Source organism: Sinocyclocheilus rhinocerous, unplaced genomic scaffold, assembly GCF_001515625.1.
Source record: "Sinocyclocheilus rhinocerous isolate Xijiao unplaced genomic scaffold, SAMN03320098_v1.1 scaffold97, whole genome shotgun sequence".
In the NCBI taxonomy this organism is placed as follows: domain Eukaryota; kingdom Metazoa; phylum Chordata; class Actinopteri; order Cypriniformes; family Cyprinidae; genus Sinocyclocheilus; species Sinocyclocheilus rhinocerous.
Window position 1 is genome coordinate 262,016 of NW_015666183.1, and position 20,778 is coordinate 282,793.

Here is a 20,778-nt window from a genome sequence, read left to right on the forward strand (position 1 = left end):
TACACTGCTCAAAACTCGTGTTTGAATCGTCAGTGGCAAATTCTTTAAAGGGGTCATCGGATGCAAAATTCACTTTTCAAGTTGTTTTGAACATAAATGTATGTTGGAAGTGTGTGTACACTAGGGGTTGCACCGACTAATCAATTAGTCGACTTCAATGCTCGACTTCAGTGCTCTGCCATGACGCTTTAAGCTTGACGTCGACTAGTCGCTGGTCCTATAGAGGGCGCAACAGGATAAGAAATCTTTGAAGGACTTCAACATTTACGCTCCGTTTCCAAACAGTTAAAATGACAAATAAATGCATATTTTGAAAGCGCTCCACAAGACATGTGTGATTATATTACTGGATGCTCGAAATTGAACGGGAGAATGCATGTTTTAAACCGCTTATTGTACAGGTAAGTTAATCGCCGTTCCACACACATAGGCTACAGACAGTAGCTCGTACATCACGCACACATCGCGCGCACACAGAATCATTCAGCGCGGAAATGTATTGTCAACACTGTTCTGTGATTTCTCAATAAAATAGCTTTGAAACTGAAAAGTTCAAACATATATTTCTTAACTAAATCCCACAGCTTCACTACTAGTAGCGAGACGCTGCCAGGTAGAATTAATTCAGACACGCAATCGCTCTCACTAATGCATTCATATGAATGTAATCTTTACTGTGCTACTTTATCTGTATCTGATTTAGAACGAGCAGAAATCTGTGAGAAACATAACGACTCAAAGACAAAACTGATAAAAATGAGCTGTTATAGGAGCAATAGCCATGTGGGCAGCGCTGTGTCATATGCCATAGCTGTGCACAAAGTGTTTATCACAACTCCAGACTTATTTGTTCATTAATGACGTCATCAGCGACTAGTCGACTTCGACTTGACTTTCGTCACATAAAAGTCGACTTTGAAAAATCAGAAGTCGTTCAACCCCTAATATATAGCCTATCAACACCGCACCACCGGTGGTAGTTAGTCCATTACCCCCGCGGTGGTAAAAATCTGCCACCGTCACAGCCCTAGATCTGAATATATTTTAATTTTTAATACACATTGAGATATGGTACTTATGCAAGAAACACAGTTTGAATCTGATTTCCTAATACTGTTCCTCTTTCTTCCCATCAAAAAAGCCAAAAATAAATTAATTGTGTTTTGAGACCAATCCGGTTTAAAAGATTGTAAGGCTTATGGTATGTTTATTTTGTTGAGTTTGATCTTTGGAGGTTGAGGAGATGTCACTGGAGAATATTATGTCATTGTTCTCAATCCAAGCGGTTTCTGGTGCCTTTGGCCCTGGTCGAGTGTGGGACTGTGGGACTCCGGTTGTGAGTCGGAATTAAAGAACTATTGGGAAATCGGGGTGCTGACCCATCTTCCTTTCTGAAACCACATCCGGATGGAGGTTTAGGCGCTGATTGTTTAGGACCTGTTTACCAGCATATCCTTGTGGTCCAGTCCCCCACTATGCGGAAGGAAGGCATTTGGGCCCCCCGTGGATGCCACATGTTTCAGGCTACATGTGCCAGTCGACTGACGCATCGCAAATCACCATGGCAACCTCCGCCGTGCCGGAACGTGGCGTTTAGCATCACAGAGTTTGAGCTCACCAGATCAGTCAAGGTCGCAGTAAACAGTCCACTCAGCACAAACACGCTCATTCAGAGCCCCAGGAGAAAAAACTCACTACAGCAAACATTTATATTTCTTTAAGCATATCTTGTATTTCATTTAGCAAGTCTATTTTCATTTATATTTCTAATTAATTATTATAGATTATTTATTTATTTAGTCTATATTTTTTCTCTATTTGGACATGCAGATATTTGTTTGTTTGTTTCTCTTTTGTCAAGTATATTTAAAAATTTTCCTCCATTTTGTCAAGCAAATCTATTTTATTCTATTTTGTTTTTCTCTATTTGGCTAAAGATATTTCTTTCTTTCTTTCTTTCTTTCTTTCTTTCTTATCTATCCATCCTCTATTTTCATTTTATTTATATATTTTTCCACAATTTTGTCAAGCAAATCTATTTTTATTCTATTTTGTTCACTTTAGAAGAAAAAAGGTTTATTCTATTATTTTATATTATTTACTATATTTGAAACTTTATTTTTTAATTATTTATATATATTTTTTGTCCATTTTGTCAAGCAAATATCTTTCTTTCTTTCTTTCTTTCTTTCTTTCTTACTCTGTCCTCTGTTTATCTTTATTCTATTTGCATATTTTATCCAGAATTTTGTCAAACTGATTTTTTTATATTCTATTAAAAAAATTTTTTATTTATATAGTATATATTAATATTATTATGATATACTTATTTTTTTATATACTTATATTATTAACATTCATGCAACTTAAAAAGTAGATCATAGCGAAAGCTTTGCCAAGGTCATGGGTTCAATTCCCAAGCCAGGGAATGCATAAACCGATAAAAATGTATTCCTTGAATGCAGCACATAATCAGTATTGTTATTTGCCCCATGCTAACGTCAAACTGCATTGAAATCAATTGTGAACTGATTTCTCTTCAAGTGTTATTTGTATAAAACACTAATGTATGAGTTACTTCATATGAAGAACACTCCAAATCGGTCAGATATGCGTGTCTATTTCAATTAAGAAGTCTGTAGACATTGAGGCAACTCATGAGGATTTGGAACAGAACCTCAATCTGACAGCCAGACTGTCAAACTAACCAACCAGAGATTGTGCTTAGTGAGGGAAACGTCTGCCAGTGCAACGATACAGGAACTCAAGCGAGACACGGACGTCCTGAATAAATCCTGTGTCCTCAGACGTCCAGAAGCTTTTGTGTATTTTCGAGAAGTCAGTAAAGTGTGATAATAGCTCAGATCTTCAATGACTAACCTTAAAACAGACCGTCCACTGACCTTCAGTGGAGAGAGAAAGATGGAAATCTCTCAGAGCATAGAGGAGGGTGGAACGAAAGAGGGCTTGTGATGATTTTTGGGTAAGCGGTTTGTTTAAGTTAATGCATTTGTGTGTGTGTGTGTGTGTGTGTGTGTGATTGTGTTTGTGTTTGTGTGTGTGTTATATATTAAAAGAAAGAGTAAAAGGTGGCAGACAAGATTAAAGGAAGGATTAAAAGTAACCTTGAAGTATCTCAAGAGGTGAAAAAAGGCAGACAAGAAAGTCCACACATCGTCACGTCTCTCCAGAGGTCTGTGTTTTAATAGTGTTTCCCTGTTCGTGCTGTATCTGATACTCCATTGAGTGATCTGGTTGTGACGCCCTTGAGATCTAGAGCCTCAGCACAGACATAAAAGTCAATGGTGACAAAACCTCTGTTCTAAACACAAGTGAACAACACAATACTAAAATATATAACATTAAAACATGTAGCACACATATATATTGAATAAAATACAATTAAAAACAAATAAGATTAAGCATATCTATCTATCCATTTTATTTATTTAAATGCTGTCTAGGTAGGAAGCTCACTTTTTATAACATAGCTATAGAGTCTGTCTTAGATGTCTTTCTTCACAAGTTTGCAGTCTTAGGCTGGAGTTTATCTGCTCTGCAGAAGTCAAACATTCATGATGAGTCATCGGCACACATGCTCATTAGGAGCCGCTAATGAACAGGAAGCCTAGTGTGTGATACCACTGGTGGTCTGTTCGTACAACACAAACTGTATGTCTGTCAGACAAAATATGACAGTGAATGAGCATCGAATAGAATGATATTTGCATACAAAGCTCGCCTTCGGCCAGACACACATACTCTGTGTAAATATGCAAATGCAGTCACAAATGCTTGGCCAATGCACTGCATGCATCCTTATGTACATAACGGCGTGCTTAACATGCGTTCTTGTGGTACTGTCATGGCGACAAACCTCAGCACTCAAGGCGACAATAGAGTTTCCTTCAAATGTCTGCGACATTAAAACGAATGTGGAGTTAGTCATGCAGCTAGAATGTTTATTATAAGATCTAACCTAACTTTAAACTGTTGCTCTGACCTGTAGGTTACGATAATGCCTGCTAGGTTGTTTTTTGTTTTGTTTTGTTTTGTTTTGTTTTGTTTTGTTTTGTTTTGTTGTGTTGTGTTTTACTTTATTTTTAATTTATTTTATTTGTAATTTATTTTACATTTCTCAATACCAATTTGATAGTTCCGTCATTGTTTAAATAATATTTGTTTAAATGTAATTGTTTAAATAATATTTATAATGTATAATAATAATATTATTAATAAACCATAATAAAAGTCTATGGGTTACGTCACGGACACTACGTCCGTGTTTTTATACAGTCTATGGTTAGAACGAGCCGTTTTAGGTAGCCGTGGCTGACTTAACTTTTATAAAGAATATCTCTTTGGATTTGAGACTTTAGTCTTTGCAACTTTACAGATCTTCTTTATGCACCAAGAGCTTGTAACACTCCAAAGAGAAAGGAAAAATTGAAATCGCATCATATGACCCCTTTAAACTTGCCTCAAACAACATTTGCTTTAAGCAATTGTTTTTCCTTCGAAAATGCAAATCGTTTGTTTTGTTTTTGGTGCCTTGTGTCAGAATTGAATCCACAGCAAGACTTGGTTTGAATCTATTTTATTTTATATTTATTTTTATCTCTTTTTCCCCCTTATCTCCACTGTCCTATCTGTCCTATTCAATTAAATCCAGGACATTAAACCCAAAAACTTTTTCCTAATCAAATTCTGTCTTCTTTTTCTTCTTTTTTGGCTGAGATGTTTGGTGAAACAGTTGGAGAGAGGTGAGGCTTCTGTTGTCGACTTGAAGAAAAACCTAGAATATGCTGCATCTGTTTTGGAATCTGTCTACATTGAAGAAACAAGGTAAGCACAACACATACATTGTGAATTTCTCTTAGTCTTTTTTTTTTGTGGCAAATATTAAACCGACAAATTTGGGGTCAGAGGTTTATGTTGTTCCTAGAGTGTTTAATCTCTAAAGCTGCTCTTAAACCTCTATAAGAGGGATTGCATGTGCTCTGTAATGCTGTCTCCTTACTGCCATGAGTGCTCCAGCATTTGATGTGTTTTTATTCAGTTGTTTAGACAGAAATGGGAACATTGGCAACCATCTGAGAGGGAAATGTGCCACGCATCAAATTAAATGCAAATTTTGCATCATTCGCTCACCCTTATGTTTTTCCAAACCTGTTTAATTTACTTTTAAAATACACAGAAGGAACATTTTTGCTGAATCTACCTATTTTTGTTGTTCTTTTTTATGCACTTGTAATGAATAGGAACTGGAGCTTTCAAGCTTCAAACTGGATGCAAAATGACATAAAGTATCATAATTATAGTCCATACAAGTTTGTGTGCCATATTGTGTTTCCCATATCTTAACTTTATAAGAAGAGCAGACCAAATTAATGAATAAAAAGTCTTGATGTCCTCCCTCGCTCTTTTCAGCATGTTCATAAGAGTTCACGAGAGAAATAGCAATGCTTTTTTGAATGAACTATTTGATTCTGTTCACAAAACCAGTTTCAGTGATTCATTCATGAATCAGACTAATTGAGTTCTTATGATCAACTCAGTGATCCACTCGAAGACATAATTATGGGAAGTCTAAATTATGAAATACTAAGTCATAATTATGAGAAAGTCTAATTAATTTGTCATAATTGACTGTCATAATTTTGACTCGTCATATTATAATTATGACTTTAACTCGTACTTTTGAATTTTTTTGTCATAAATATGAGTTAGTATGTCAAGTTACCGTTTAGTCACAATTTTGACTTTTTGTCATAATTTTGACATCTAATTTCATCTTTTAATTTGTAATTTTGACGTCATAATTTCAACTTTTTTGTGTCAGAATTATCATTTTGTATGTCAATTTCAACTGTCACAATGATGTCTTATCTCATAATTTGGACTTTTCTCAATTTTGACTTGACATAATTTCGTGCAACTTTACAGATCTTCTTTATACACCAAGAGCTTGTAACACTCCAAAGAGAAAGGAAAAATTGAAATCGCATCATATGACCCCTTTAAACTTGCCTCAAACAACATTTGCTTTAAGCAATTGTTTTTCCTTCGAAAATGCAAATCGTTTGTTTTGTTTTTGGTGCCTTGTGTCAGAATTGAATCCACAGCAAGACTTGGTTTGAATCTATTTTATTTTATATTTATTTTTATCTCTTTTTCCCCCTTATCTCCACTGTCCTATTCATTAAAGACAATTAAATCCAGGACATTAAACCCAAAAACTTTTTCCTAATCAAATTCTGTCTTCTTTTTTTTCATTTCAGGCTGAGATGTTTGGTGAAACAGTTGGAGAGAGGTGAGGCTTCTGTTGTCGACTTGAAGAAAAACCTAGAATATGCTGCATCTGTTTTGGAATCTGTCTACATTGAAGAAACAAGGTAAGCACAACACATACATTGTGAATTTCTCTTAGTCTTTTTTTTTTGTGGCAAATATTAAACCGACAAATTTGGGGTCAGAGGTTTATGTTGTTCCTAGAGTGTTTAATCTCTAAAGCTGCTCTTAAACCTCTATAAGAGGGATTGCATGTGCTCTGTAATGCTGTCTCCTTACTGCCATGAGTGCTCCAGCATTTGATGTGTTTTTATTCAGTTGTTTAGACAGAAATGGGAACATTGGCAACATGCTCCTAAAATATGAATGTTAAAGGACATCTGGAGTGAAACAAGGGATTTCCCCCTTTTTTATTTCCCAGAAGCTCTCACACACTGACAGGAGAGTGTTATCTCTTTCTGACAGGATGTACCGACGGACCTCCAACATGGTGGGGCTGAGCTATCCGCCCAGCGTGATCACGGCCTTGAAGGTAATGGAACGAGCCAATCAGATTCTAGGTTGTGACCTCAAATGCACATATGCACAAACACACGCACAACCTGGTCACAGCATGAATGCGGGACGTGTGAATGCGACACATTTTGTATGCACAATAGCTTATGTGAGAAACAACAAGGGCGAGATGGCAAAATCAAACCGTCTCCAGGCAAACAGCCCTGTTTAATCAACCAAAGTGCACAATTGATCTTTCCCTCGGCCAGCTGGGTTACCTGGCACACACACACGGTTTAGACAGGACAGAGAGATTTTAGCCTCTTTTTTGGATACTTGTCTAATAGAATGCAGCATATGTGGACAACAGAGATTTCTTTTTATCACAAACACACAAAATCACGCACTTGATTTATTTAAATGACTGTGGACATAATCTGAATTATATACTGATGTGTATAGAAAAACATAATGGGTCAGTAAGAAAGATTGAAAGGTTAAAAGAAATTAAAGTTTTTGTTGAGCAAAGAAGCAGTAACTTGATCAAAAGTGACAGTAAAGACATTTATAATGTTACAAAAGATTTCTTTTGAACTTTGTTCATCAAAGAATCCTGAAATAAAGCATCACGGTTTCCACAAAGATATTAAGCAGCACAACTGTTTTCAACATTGATAATAATAAATGCTTTTTGAGCAGCAAATCAGCATATTAGAATGATTTCTAAAGGATCATGTGACACTGAAGACTGGCATAATGATGCTGAAAAATCAGTTTTGTATCACAGGAATAAATCACAATATAAAATATAATCGAATAGAAAGCAGGTATTTTAAAGTGTAATCATTTTTCACAAGATTGCCGTTTTTACTGTTTTTGATTAAATAAATGCAGCTTTTGTGTTCATGAGACTTCTGTTCAAAACTTTTGAATGCTAGTGTATTAGGCAAATGCAAAATATGCTGATTTTAATCCTTTTCTCCACATGAAATTATAGTCCAAATTATACATCCAGTTATCTGCTGCGATTCGATCACGAATGCCATTTCAGAGCTGTTATCAGCTGCATCTGTTCTCCTATCAGCTTCTCATTCATTTTTGATTTCAATAATTTGTGGCAGGACGGCTTCGAGTTACTCCCTTCTGTCATTTCAGTCATAAATCTGCAATCTTTTAAAATATTCTTTTGTTCTGTTGCCTATTGTGATTCTAAAATTCTGGCTGTCTGCACTCAAAGTGATTGTCAAAGATGTTCTTGTGAGGCTGTGTTTGGAATATCATATCATATATTCTACTCTTACTAACCCTTTTACTGTGTCAAATGAACCAGAAGAAGTGTGCAATATGGTCACTTCAGGTGTAAAATAAAAAAAGATTAAATTAAATTAAAACATAACTTCACCTATGTGTTTACCCAACGCCTGTGTTGTGTTGAGTACTACGAGTTAAACATCTAGGTTTTTGAACATGCAGTATTTGTAAACATCCAACCCCATTTAAATTCTACATGCAACACAGCACAAACCTTTTTCTGAGGTCTGTGGATGAAAGTCAGATGAACAGAATAATGTGGTGTCCTAGTGGTTAAGCCTCAAGGCTGGTATGACAAAGGGGCGAAGGTTCAAACTTTGGAAATGGAATAGAGCTCTCCCGCAGTCCCTTATAACTCTTGTGCCCTTGAGTGAGTCAGTTTGCTTCTCATTGCTTTATGTGCAGGTAAATGTATAAAGTGTCTGCTAGGTGAGAAGGATAAGTAACAGAATACTAATACACATGTTCTTGTCAAACAATAGCGGTAATTTGCTGGCTCTGTCCACCTAATCTTAATAGAAAATGAAAGTTAATAAGCTGAAACTAATGACGGCTTCGTTTTATATAAAGAGTTTTATCCTTTTGCCTTGTCCAGACCTCATTCATAAAGATGTGTAGAGTCACGTGTTTTAATGTTTTTGAAAGAAGCCTCTTATGCACACGAAAACTGCATTTATGTGATCAAAAATACAGTTAAAATCAGTAATAATGTGAAATATTATTATAGTTTACAGTAACTGTTTTGTGTTTAATATGTTTTAAAATGTAATTTATTCCTGTGATGCAAAGCTGAATTTTCAACATCATTACTCCAGGCACAAACACACAAAATCACGCACTTGATTTATTTAAATGACTGTGGACATAATCTGAATTATATACTGATGTGTATAGAAAAACATTATGGGTCAGTAAGAAAGATTGAAAGGTTAAAAGAAATTAAAGTTTTTGTTGAGCAAAGAAGCAGTAACTTGATCAAAAGTGACAGTAAAGACATTTATAATGTTACAAAAGATTTCTTTTGAACTTTGTTCATCAAAGAATCCTGAAATAAAGCATCACGGTTTCCACAAAGATATTAAGCAGCACAACTGTTTTCAACATTGATAATAATAAATGCTTTTTGAGCAGCAAATCAGCATATTAGAATGATTTCTAAAGGATCATGTGACACTGAAGACTGGCATAATGATGCTGAAAAATCAGTTTTGTATCACAGGAATAAATCACAATATAAAATATAATCGAATAGAAAGCAGGTATTTTAAAGTGTAATCATTTTTCACAAGATTGCCGTTTTTACTGTTTTTGATTAAATAAATGCAGCTTTTGTGTTCATGAGACTTCTGTTCAAAACTTTTGAATGCTAGTGTATTAGGCAAATGCAAAATATGCTGATTTTAATCCTTTTCTCCACATGAAATTATAGTCCAAATTATACATCCAGTTATCTGCTGCGATTCGATCACGAATGCCATTTCAGAGCTGTTATCAGCTGCATCTGTTCTCCTATCAGCTTCTCATTCATTTTTGATTTCAATAATTTGTGGCAGGACGGCTTCGAGTTACTCCCTTCTGTCATTTCAGTCATAAATCTGCAATCTTTTAAAATATTCTTTTGTTCTGTTGCCTATTGTGATTCTAAAATTCTGGCTGTCTGCACTCAAAGTGATTGTCAAAGATGTTCTTGTGAGGCTGTGTTTGGAATATCATATCATATATTCTACTCTTACTAACCCTTTTACTGTGTCAAATGAACCAGAAGAAGTGTGCAATATGGTCACTTCAGGTGTAAAATAAAAAAAGATTAAATTAAATTAAAACATAACTTCACCTATGTGTTTACCCAAAGCCTGTGTTGTGTTGAGTACTACGAGTTAAACATCTAGGTTTTTGAACATGCAGTATTTGTAAACATCCAACCCCATTTAAATTCTACATGCAACACAGCACAAACCTTTTTCTGAGGTCTGTGGATGAAAGTCAGATGAACAGAATAATGTGGTGTCCTAGTGGTTAAGCCTCAAGGCTGGTATGACAAAGGGGCGAAGGTTCAAACTTTGGAAATGGAATAGAGCTCTCCCGCAGTCCCTTATAACTCTTGTGCCCTTGAGTGAGTCAGCTTGCTTCTCATTGCTTTATGTGCAGGTAAATGTATAAAGTGTCTGCTAGGTGAGAAGGATAAGTAACAGAATACTAATACACATGTTCTTGTCAAACAATAGCGGTAATTTGCTGGCTCTGTCCACCTAATCTTAATAGAAAATGAAAGTTAATAAGCTGAAACTAATGACGGCTTCGTTTTATATAAAGAGTTTTATCCTTTTGCCTTGTCCAGACCTCATTCATAAAGATGTGTAGAGTCACGTGTTTTAATGTTTTTGAAAGAAGCCTCTTATGCACACGAAAACTGCATTTATGTGATCAAAAATACAGTTAAAATCAGTAATAATGTGAAATATTATTATAGTTTACAGTAACTGTTTTGTGTTTAATATGTTTTAAAATGTAATTTATTCCTGTGATGCAAAGCTGAATTTTCAACATCATTACTCCAGGCTTCAATGTCACATGATCCTTCAGAAATTATCCTAATATCTCCATTTACTGCTCAAGAAATAGCATTTATTTGAAATAGAAGTTTTTTGTAGCGTTATAAATGTTTACTGTAATTTTTGATCAAATTAATGCATCCTTGCGAAATAAAAATCATTTCTTAAAAAAATAGTCTCACTCACCCTAAACTTTTAAACAACAATGTATTGTAACAAAAACTAAAAATAAAATTTTTTATAATTCATCATATTAATGTTAATATAATATATTATAAATGTAAATTAATATGTTTACACTTTCATCACTTGCCGTTTTTACTGTTTTTGATTAAATAAATGCAGCTTTTGTGTTCATGAGACTTCTGTTCAAAACTTTTGAATGCTAGTGTATTAGGCAAATGCAAAATATGCTGATTTTAATCCTTTTCTCCACATGAAATTATAGTCCAAATTATACATCCAGTTATCTGCTGCGATTCGATCACGAATGCCATTTCAGAGCTGTTATCAGCTGCATCTGTTCTCCTATCAGCTTCTCATTCATTTTTGATTTCAATAATTTGTGGCAGGACGGCTTCGAGTTACTCCCTTCTGTCATTTCAGTCATAAATCTGCAATCTTTTAAAATATTCTTTTGTTCTGTTGCCTATTGTGATTCTAAAATTCTGGCTGTCTGCACTCAAAGTGATTGTCAAAGATGTTCTTGTGAGGCTGTGTTTGGAATATCATATCATATATTCTACTCTTACTAACCCTTTTACTGTGTCAAATGAACCAGAAGAAGTGTGCAATATGGTCACTTCAGGTGTAAAATAAAAAAAGATTAAATTAAATTAAAACATAACTTCACCTATGTGTTTACCCAACGCCTGTGTTGTGTTGAGTACTACGAGTTAAACATCTAGGTTTTTGAACATGCAGTATTTGTAAACATCCAACCCCATTTAAATTCTACATGCAACACAGCACAAACCTTTTTCTGAGGTCTGTGGATGAAAGTCAGATGAACAGAATAATGTGGTGTCCTAGTGGTTAAGCCTCAAGGCTGGTATGACAAAGGGGCGAAGGTTCAAACTTTGGAAATGGAATAGAGCTCTCCCGCAGTCCCTTATAACTCTTGTGCCCTTGAGTGAGTCAGTTTGCTTCTCATTGCTTTATGTGCAGGTAAATGTATAAAGTGTCTGCTAGGTGAGAAGGATAAGTAACAGAATACTAATACACATGTTCTTGTCAAACAATAGCGGTAATTTGCTGGCTCTGTCCACCTAATCTTAATATAAAATGACGTCACGTGTTTTAATGTTTTTGAAAGAAGCCTCTTATGCACACCAAAACTGCATTTATGTGATCAAAAATAGTTAAAATCAGTAATAATGTGAAATATTATTATAGTTTACAGTAACTGTTTTGTGTTTAATATGTTTTAAAATGTAATTTATTCCTGTGATGCAAAGCTGAATTTTCAACATCATTACTCCAGGCTTCAATGTCACATGATCCTTCAGAAATTATCCTAATATCTCCATTTACTGCTCAAGAAATAGCATTTATTTGAGATAGAAGTTTTTTGTAGCGTTATAAATGTTTACTGTAATTTTTGATCAAATTAATGCATCCTTGCGAAATAAAAATCATTTCTTAAAAAAATAGTCTCACTCACCCTAAACTTTTAAACAACAATGTATTGTAACAAAAACTAAAAATAAAATTTTTTATAATTCATCATATTAATGTTAATATAATATATTATAAATGTAAATTAATATGTTTACACTTTCATCACTTAAAGTTTGTATAAGAATATGTTTGTCAGTTTATGCTTCAATTTTAGCATAGGATCAAATGCACAGATTTTAGGATCAAATCTGATTGTAAGAGTGTTTTCTAAATGAGGCAGCAGGTTTGTACTGGATGTCCTAGTGGCTTTGCAGCATGATTTTGGCCTCTCTCTCTTGATTTCACAGCAGTCAGTGAATCTGCATATATATATATATATATATCTCCACATACAGCCTAAAGATATTGAAAGCTCTCAGCCGTGACTGAGACGGAGTGCAGGACAAATATTCCAATCTGAGGATGTGAATATTTAATGCAGCATTTTGCAAATGTTCATTGCAACCAACTAATCAAACCTACATAGAACTTCTTTTGAAAGTGATGAGATGAAATAACAGAGGGTCAAACTTAGAGTGTATGGAGGAGAGAGAAAAAAAATGGAGAACACATAAACCACAGGCGGCCATAACGTAGACCAAATCTCCTGTATTATTACTGATGTTCATTTCATGACTCAGGATTGAAATGTACAACGATAGAATCACACATCGTTCATCACAGACCCTGTTTATAAGGGAGGTGAAAGTAATTTATCCGTTATAAAAAAAGAAACGAGTCTGGTATTACTACATTATGTAAAAGCAGCAATTTCTGAGGTTCCAGGACTGTGAACATCTTATCACGTTTATAGGTAAAGGCATCATAAAATAAAGTCTCAGTTGCTATTTCATAGCTCCGAAGATACAAAGAGATCTTATTTGTGATTTTTCTTTTCTATAGGAATTTACTAAAAGTTATACTGTATACACTACTATTCAAAGTAGTGTCAGAAAGATTTTTTTTCTTGAATGAAATTAATACTTTTATTCAGAAATAACGCATTCAGTTTATCAAAAATAACACATTAATAATGTTACATTTCTATTTTAAATAAATGCTGGTCAACTTTGCCTTCACAGAAATAAATTGCATTTTAAATTATACTCAAATAGAAATGTTATTTTAAACGGAAATGTTTTACAATATTAGGATTTTACTATAATGTTGGTTAAATAAATTCAGGCTTGTTGCACATAAGAGACTTTTTTCATTAAAAAAAAAAAAAACTTACCGACCCCAAACTTTTTGAATGGTAATATAGATATTTCATGTTACTATACTCTTTTTTTATTTTTATTTTTTGTTGTTGTTGTTGGTCTAGCATGTGGACACGTGGTCATTTGACGTCTTCACACTGAATGATGCCAGCGGAGATCATGCACTGAAATTTATTTTTTATGAACTTCTCACCAGATACGACATAATCAATCGCTTTAAGGTAAGATGCTCTCTCTTTCTTTTTATTAAAAGTACATAATTTTAAAATTTACCTTCCAGTGATTTCCTCAGTGATATCTGTGGATCTGAGAACATCATAATAGGAAATTGTAAAGCAGAAAGAAACACATCAGATTTGGTCAGTTTTACATTTATTTTATTATTATGTGATTTTAATTGAATTTTAATGTAATTTTTTAAGCACTATTTTCCATGTACAAATTTTTAACTAATACGTTAACCTGAGAATTGTGTATTTACCAACATTGAAATGGCATTTGCTACGTGTTTGGACTCAACCATCCATCATAATGACATTTGATAGCAAAGTCCAGATGATCATCCTCAGATGGCTGTTTGACACTGTATGTCTCCTCAGATCCCTGTTTCTGCTCTGGTGTCTTTTGTGGAGGCCTTGGAGGTGGGCTACAGCAAGCACAGAAACCCTTACCACAACCTAATCCACGCCGCAGACGTCACCCAGACAGTGCATTACCTAGTGCTCAAGACCGGCATGGTTGTAAGTCCATGGTTGTATCCTCCTTCGCAAAAAATGGTGTCCTAGACCCTGTGAATTCAAGCAAAAGTCTTGCCTTTGGGGATTTGTGTATGCTTATGTGTGCTTGGGTAAAATAATCATGTACATCGAGTCCCCTCGGTTGTTTATTATTGTTATTTCTACTGAACCGAGCCGGTGAAGTATGTTTTATTAAGCCTGACACTGCACTTGAGGTATTTATTGAGGTTGGGGTTCTTGGAATAGAAGTAGGTGCAATGGTCCGCTCTCGCTTCACGATGCTGCTCGTATACCAATCAATAGAAAGTTAATCTCCCTCGACGCCTCAAAACACGCTCCTGTCACTCCCGCCGTGGGCTCATTAACCTCTCTGTGATGTGTGGACATCACACTGGCGTGCTGACAAATGATTTGCCCCCTAGCATTTGCACCACTGATGATTTATTTTTGTCATTCTGGCACTTTGGTGATTTAGTGTTAATGTAAGATAATGTTATGCACAGAAGAATAAATGTGCCGAAGAATAATGAACTAATATAATTTCATTTCCTTCATGCTTATCTTCAGTTTAGCAGAATGATATTATTTATTAAAGAATACGTAATGGGGCTTTACATTTTCTGATAAGGAAGTGTTTTTCATTGAACATGAATGGTGTTTGGAGTGATTGTTTTAGCACATTTTTGCTTCTGTTCATCTGAAATTTCCATCTATTGTTTTCCTCAGTCTGCATGTTAAAACAAACATACACAGCTAGTGTAGTTTAATAGATGAACAAATGACTCTTTTGAGTCGGTTCTTTTTAGTGAATCAAATAAATTGCAGGGTAACCAGTGTAGTCTGATTCTTGAATGAATCACTCTCTTGAACCAGCTCTTTAGTGAATGAAAAATATCCAGGCTGATCAGTGTAGTCTGATATTCTTAGTAGTCAGCTCTTTTTAGTGAATCAGATATATACTGGGTGACCAGTAGTCTGATTTCTGAACAAATGACTCTTTAGAGCCGGTTCGTTTTGGTGAATCGGATATAGCCTATACAGGATGAGCAGTAGAGTCTGATTCCTACTCCTATGACTCGGATCTTTCAATGAATAGTTCAAAAAGATGAGCTACTTGTTTGAATCAGTCTCAGATACTGTCCTGTATAATTTACAGCATTAGCAGATAGAGAATTTATTTCACTTGTTGGCCCAATGGACATTATAACAGCAATATACCCAAAAGAATTAACTGACTGTATCAAAACACTTCAGTAAAAATGGGATTTCCTCTTGTTATCTCACTTCTTCCAGCACTGGTTAACCGAGTTGGAGATCTTCGCTATGCTATTCGCTGCTGCTGTGCACGATTACGAACATACTGGCACCACAAACAACTTCCACATACAGGCCAGGTACTATTGCTATTAAACCCCATTATCATTCAGTTCAGCAAACCCGAATACATCAATGGCCTTTAACAGAACTAATGTTTTTTACAGATCCGACACAGCCATACTATACAATGACCGTGCCGTACAGGAGAACCACCATGTTAGCGCTGCATATCGCCTCCTGCAGGAAGATGATGAAATGAACATCCTCTACAATTTGTCGAAAGATGACTGGAGGTTAGAAACGTGTTGCAAACCTCAAACTCATATGTGAACCTGGACCACAAAACCAGTCATAAGGGTTAATTTTTCGAAATTGAGATTTATAGATCATATGAAAGCTGAATAAATAAGCTTTCCATTGATGTATGGTTTGTTATGATAGGACAATATTTGGCCGAGATACAACTATTTGATAATCTGGAATCTGAGGGTGCAAAAAAATCAAAATATTGAGAAAATCGCCTTTAAAGTTGTCCAAATGAAGTTCTTAGCAATGCATATTACTAATCAAAAATTAAGTTTTAATATATTTACAGTAGGAAATTTACAAAATATCTTCATGGAACATGATCTTTACTTAATATCCTAATGATTTTTGGCATAAAGGAAAAATCAATAATTTTGACCCATACAATGTATTTTTGGCTATTGCTACAAATATACCCCAACAACTTAAGACTGGTTTTGTGGTCCAGGGTCACATATTAGCTCAAAAAGTAATCTTAGTTTTAGGTTAGAAACTAAAACAGCATAGGAGAACTTATGCACAATTAACTTATTTTCTAGTTCTTTACTGAATGTAACCTGTTTTAAAGTCAATACTGAAAACGTCTCTTTCTCTCAGAGAATTGCGGGCTCTGGTGGTCGAGATGGTCCTGGCCACTGACATGTCCTGTCACTTCCAGCAGATTAAGGCCATGAAGAACTTCCTCCAGCAGCCTGAAGCGTAAGTGCGGTCGCACACATCAGGGTAACCAGGAGGAGGGGCTTTAGCTAATCACACACTGTTCACGCAAAAACATTTCTGCATCTACAGATATTCATATCCACATAATGAGAGGTTGGACAGAGTGATTATAACAGCTCTGAGGGGCTGAACATCTCTGTCCTCTGCAGGATCGATAAACCTAAGGCCTTATCCCTGTTACTGCACACCGCTGACATCAGCCACCCTGCCAAAAACTGGAACATGCACCACCGCTGGACCACCTCACTGCTGGAGGAGTTCTTCAGACAGGTCAGTGTCCCGAGACATTTCAGTAGCAGCATTAAGTCTTCTTATAATTATAGAAGCACCTAAATCTCATCAAAGCTGTTTCTGGGTCATACTTCATATTTCATAAACTCAAAAGAAAGAAATATGAAATTCTGTATTTTGCCTGAAGTAAGCAAAAAAAAGCCTATTTTTAAGACCATAAAATGTATTGTGATTATTATTTTAAATTAAGAATTTCAAAATAATAATTGATTGTTAGTTTGTTTAAAACATATAAAATAAAGATTAAAGGTTATTTATATAAAAGAGGTTATTTAATAATAAATCAATTATTTAATAATATTTATGACAGTATTTATTTATTTGTTAGCGTTAGTTAATAAAAATACAACTACTCATTGTTAGAACATGCTATCTCAGGTACATTTAATAATATGAACAGACACAACTTTCGATTTTAATGTGTTAGTAAATGTTGAAATTAACATTGAGATTAATAAATGCTTTAGAAGTATTTTTTATTGTTCGTTTGTTAACTAATGTTTACAAATTGAACCTTATTGTAAAGTGTTATCAAAATATTGAACAAAAATAAATAAATGTAAAATATATTTAAACTATACTGTAAAATATTTATACATATGGTAGTATTTATTGTACTTCATGTATGCAGGTTTATTTTAACAATAAACAAAAACAAGTAAATTATTTTATAAATTATCAGAATGAGATTTTTATTATTTATTTATTTATTGCATCAAGGTAATACAAATTTGAGAAAATGCCCTTAATTGTCTTTAAACTATACTGTGCAAATGCAAAAATCCTGCAAATAGGCTTCCATATGAAAAAAAGAGATGATTTCTTATTTTTCCTTTCTGATTTGATTAGAATAAATGCTGAATAATTTATACATAGACTATAGTAAATGTATGTAAACAAAATAGAATATACAGTTGTCGTCGAGAATATCCTGTTTACTAGCTACCAAATAAGCGCCTCAAACAAATCTCCGATTTGAATTTCATTCGCCGAAAACCTTGCAAATCCATCCTAGCTCTTTCTAGGAAGTGCTCATCATTGCAGCAGCCCAATACCTTGTAAACACAACTCTGTTTCCCAGTGGGCCTATAAAAACCCTGAGCACCCTGACTCCCGGAAATTGTGTTCACAATCAGACCACAGATTGAGGTTTTGAGAAAGCTCTTGCTATTTTCGTGGGCAATATGCATCAGGCGGGGCGTGAATGGCCTGGGGGTATGCTGTCTGAAGCTGAGAGCAGTGTCCTGTAGACGTTTTTATGGTTCTTCAATCATACAGTGAGCGTTTTCTCTCTCTCTCTCTCTCTCTCTCTCTCTCTCTCGCGGTCTGTTGCTCTCTCATTTCATCGTCCATATTCCCATTCTGTGGTCATCAGCACTCTGATCTAATCTCGAATTGAGTCTTAATCTTATTTAGCATTCCAAGCCTGTAACGTCCACTGTAAAAATCCCATTAATCTCCTCTAAACATCCATTTCCCGCATTCTAACCTCAACATTTGAATCTCCGCTGCTTCACTCTATGCCATCAGCTTTTGCATCTCTATGAAGATGTAGAAAGTCATTCAGAATTGCTTTCCAGGACATGTTCTTTCTTGTATGATTGAATAAATAATGAAGTAGAGCTCAATTTCCTTGCTAAATGAAAACGGATCTAATTCTGATCTAAACACAGTGTGTTTTGAAGAGATGAGTATCTCCTCATAGTGCCAAACCAATTAACTTCCCATTGTCTGATTTGATATCACACCGGTCCCATCTTGGTGTTCCTACAAGAGTGAAATTGAATCTTTGATTTATTGACATGTTTAAGCTAATAAATGATCAGTTCATTACCGGTAAATCACCCCCAGAAATTATAATTGCAATTTCAGGGTCAGGAATGAAATATCGCTCAGCGTTGCGCAGGAAATTAATGGTGACTGTGAAAAGTACGATTGGCAAAACATCCTGAGGAACGTAATTTGTATAGGAGTCTATGTTGTTTAGAGGTCATAGCTGTATTATTCGGCCAAAAGACAATCATAGCAAAGATAATTACAGCTATTGTTTCTCAGGATTATCTATGATGTTTGTAAATGAAGTGCGATGAACTGATTCAGAGAATAATGAGAATGCAGCTGAGCTGAACACAAGGGATTCCAGTTATGGTGAAATGAACTGAAACCTAAACCAAAAGCTTTATTTTGTCTGGATTGGTCAGTAACAAAGAGGTCATATCATAAGATATTTAATTTCTCGATATATTACAAAAAGTCAGTATACTACTGTATGTAAACATTCTGTGAGGTTCAGAGTTAAAAATTATGGTATTACACTGTATCAGTGTCACATTATAAAATCATTTATTTTTGGTGATTTTTAAATGTAAATTTACCAAAAAAGACAACTGTGTTAGTAAAACGAAATATGAGAAATAAGTAAATATCACTTGTGAGCTGCATATTTTTGTTGTGTGTCATTTCCAAATAAGCTGCAGTCTTGACAAATTATGCACAAAAAGTGTGAAAACATTATTTAATTGGGCAATTTTAGGATACATACAGTAAATACAAACTAAAAATGTATTTAAAATATATTTATTTTGTGCTAAGTATACTACAAATACATTTACATATTTGTGTGCTTAATAAAAATACCCTGCAATTGTACTTTTGGTATACTAAACTGGTATACTTAAAATCTGCTAAATTGCAACAACTAATTTGATGCTTAATGCATTTTAATTGTGCGGAAATAGTGCTGAGGTCCAACTAAAGATATACTGAATTATATTTGATTGTGTTAAATTGGAACTATTGCAAGTATACTTCAGGTACACTTTAAAAATCTTGCATTTAAAGACTGATATTATACAGTCCTTACAATCCTGGATCATACAATCCTTGTTAATAGTGATATTAAACACATTTTAGGCATAATATTAAGAAATGTGCATTGTGCAGTAAAGAAATACTCCAAATAACGTTTAATTATAATTTTATATCAGAAAGTCTTAAGTGATATGTCAATAAATATGTTAATGGATTTGATGTATACTTAGTATGAAATATATGTATTTTAAATAAATTTATAGTTTTTTATTTTTTTACTAGTGGTGCTAACTATGAAATTAGTTTTAGCAAGACAATGTAGGCAAGTCCGGAAATGCTAAAAATGTCATTTCAGACAGTCATTTCCATCACAGAATGCTATTAAGCATAATATATAAATTGAGAAATGGAGAATTACTCATTACTTTGAGAAAGAAAAAAAAATACAGAGTGTGAAAAGTGTTTAAAGATATTTATTTTCTACACAGACATCTACATTTACATAGATGTCTTAAAGACACAGCAACAAAAAAGCCTATTTAAGAGAGTTAGAGGTGAAAATGGTCATAAAAAATTGCTTTCTTGTTTAAAGAAACAACTACCAGGCAATATGACAGTCTATGATATGACCCCTTTAACCCCTTAACTGTCACCATCCCACCTGTGGGACGCTTGGCGCTCTTTTTATTGTTGTCCTTTTTCTCTATCAAATATTTTAGTAATCATCATAAAGTATATATCATTTGAAAGCTTAGAAGTCCAAGATTCATCCTGTGAAAACCATTTTGAAATCGAACATTGCGTTACCATGGAAATGGTACTTTAAAATGTTTTGGCGGTCACCTCCCCCTTAGCGGGCGGTGTCAAGTGTCATATTACAAAATGCATTACGGTCTTTTAGAATCAAACCTTTTTATAATCTTGTCAAAAAACATATCATTGGAAAGGTATTAGCATATTTCATATCATATCATATTTGGTGGTTATTTTGAGATAGAAGTAATATTGACAGAGAAATCTAGACATTTGTGACAGAAAAATGCATTAAAACAAATTTAATAGAGTTTG

The 20,778-nt window shown here is 34.4% G+C and overlaps 1 protein-coding gene across 1 annotated transcript in view; it reads left to right on the forward strand.

Moving 5' to 3' along the window:
* The window catches only part of LOC107732053 (calcium/calmodulin-dependent 3',5'-cyclic nucleotide phosphodiesterase 1C-like), a 56,917-nt gene that overhangs the window by 25,964 nt on the left and 10,175 nt on the right, over window positions 1-20,778 (forward strand). Inside the window, exons 3-10 of the mRNA XM_016543288.1 lie at window positions 6,282-6,395; window positions 6,757-6,823; window positions 13,633-13,749; window positions 14,128-14,268; window positions 15,559-15,659; window positions 15,747-15,875; window positions 16,486-16,587; window positions 16,758-16,878. Coding sequence (XP_016398774.1) covers window positions 6,282-6,395; window positions 6,757-6,823; window positions 13,633-13,749; window positions 14,128-14,268; window positions 15,559-15,659; window positions 15,747-15,875; window positions 16,486-16,587; window positions 16,758-16,878 — 892 coding nt within the window. The remainder of the gene's footprint in view (window positions 1-6,281; window positions 6,396-6,756; window positions 6,824-13,632; window positions 13,750-14,127; window positions 14,269-15,558; window positions 15,660-15,746; window positions 15,876-16,485; window positions 16,588-16,757; window positions 16,879-20,778) is intronic.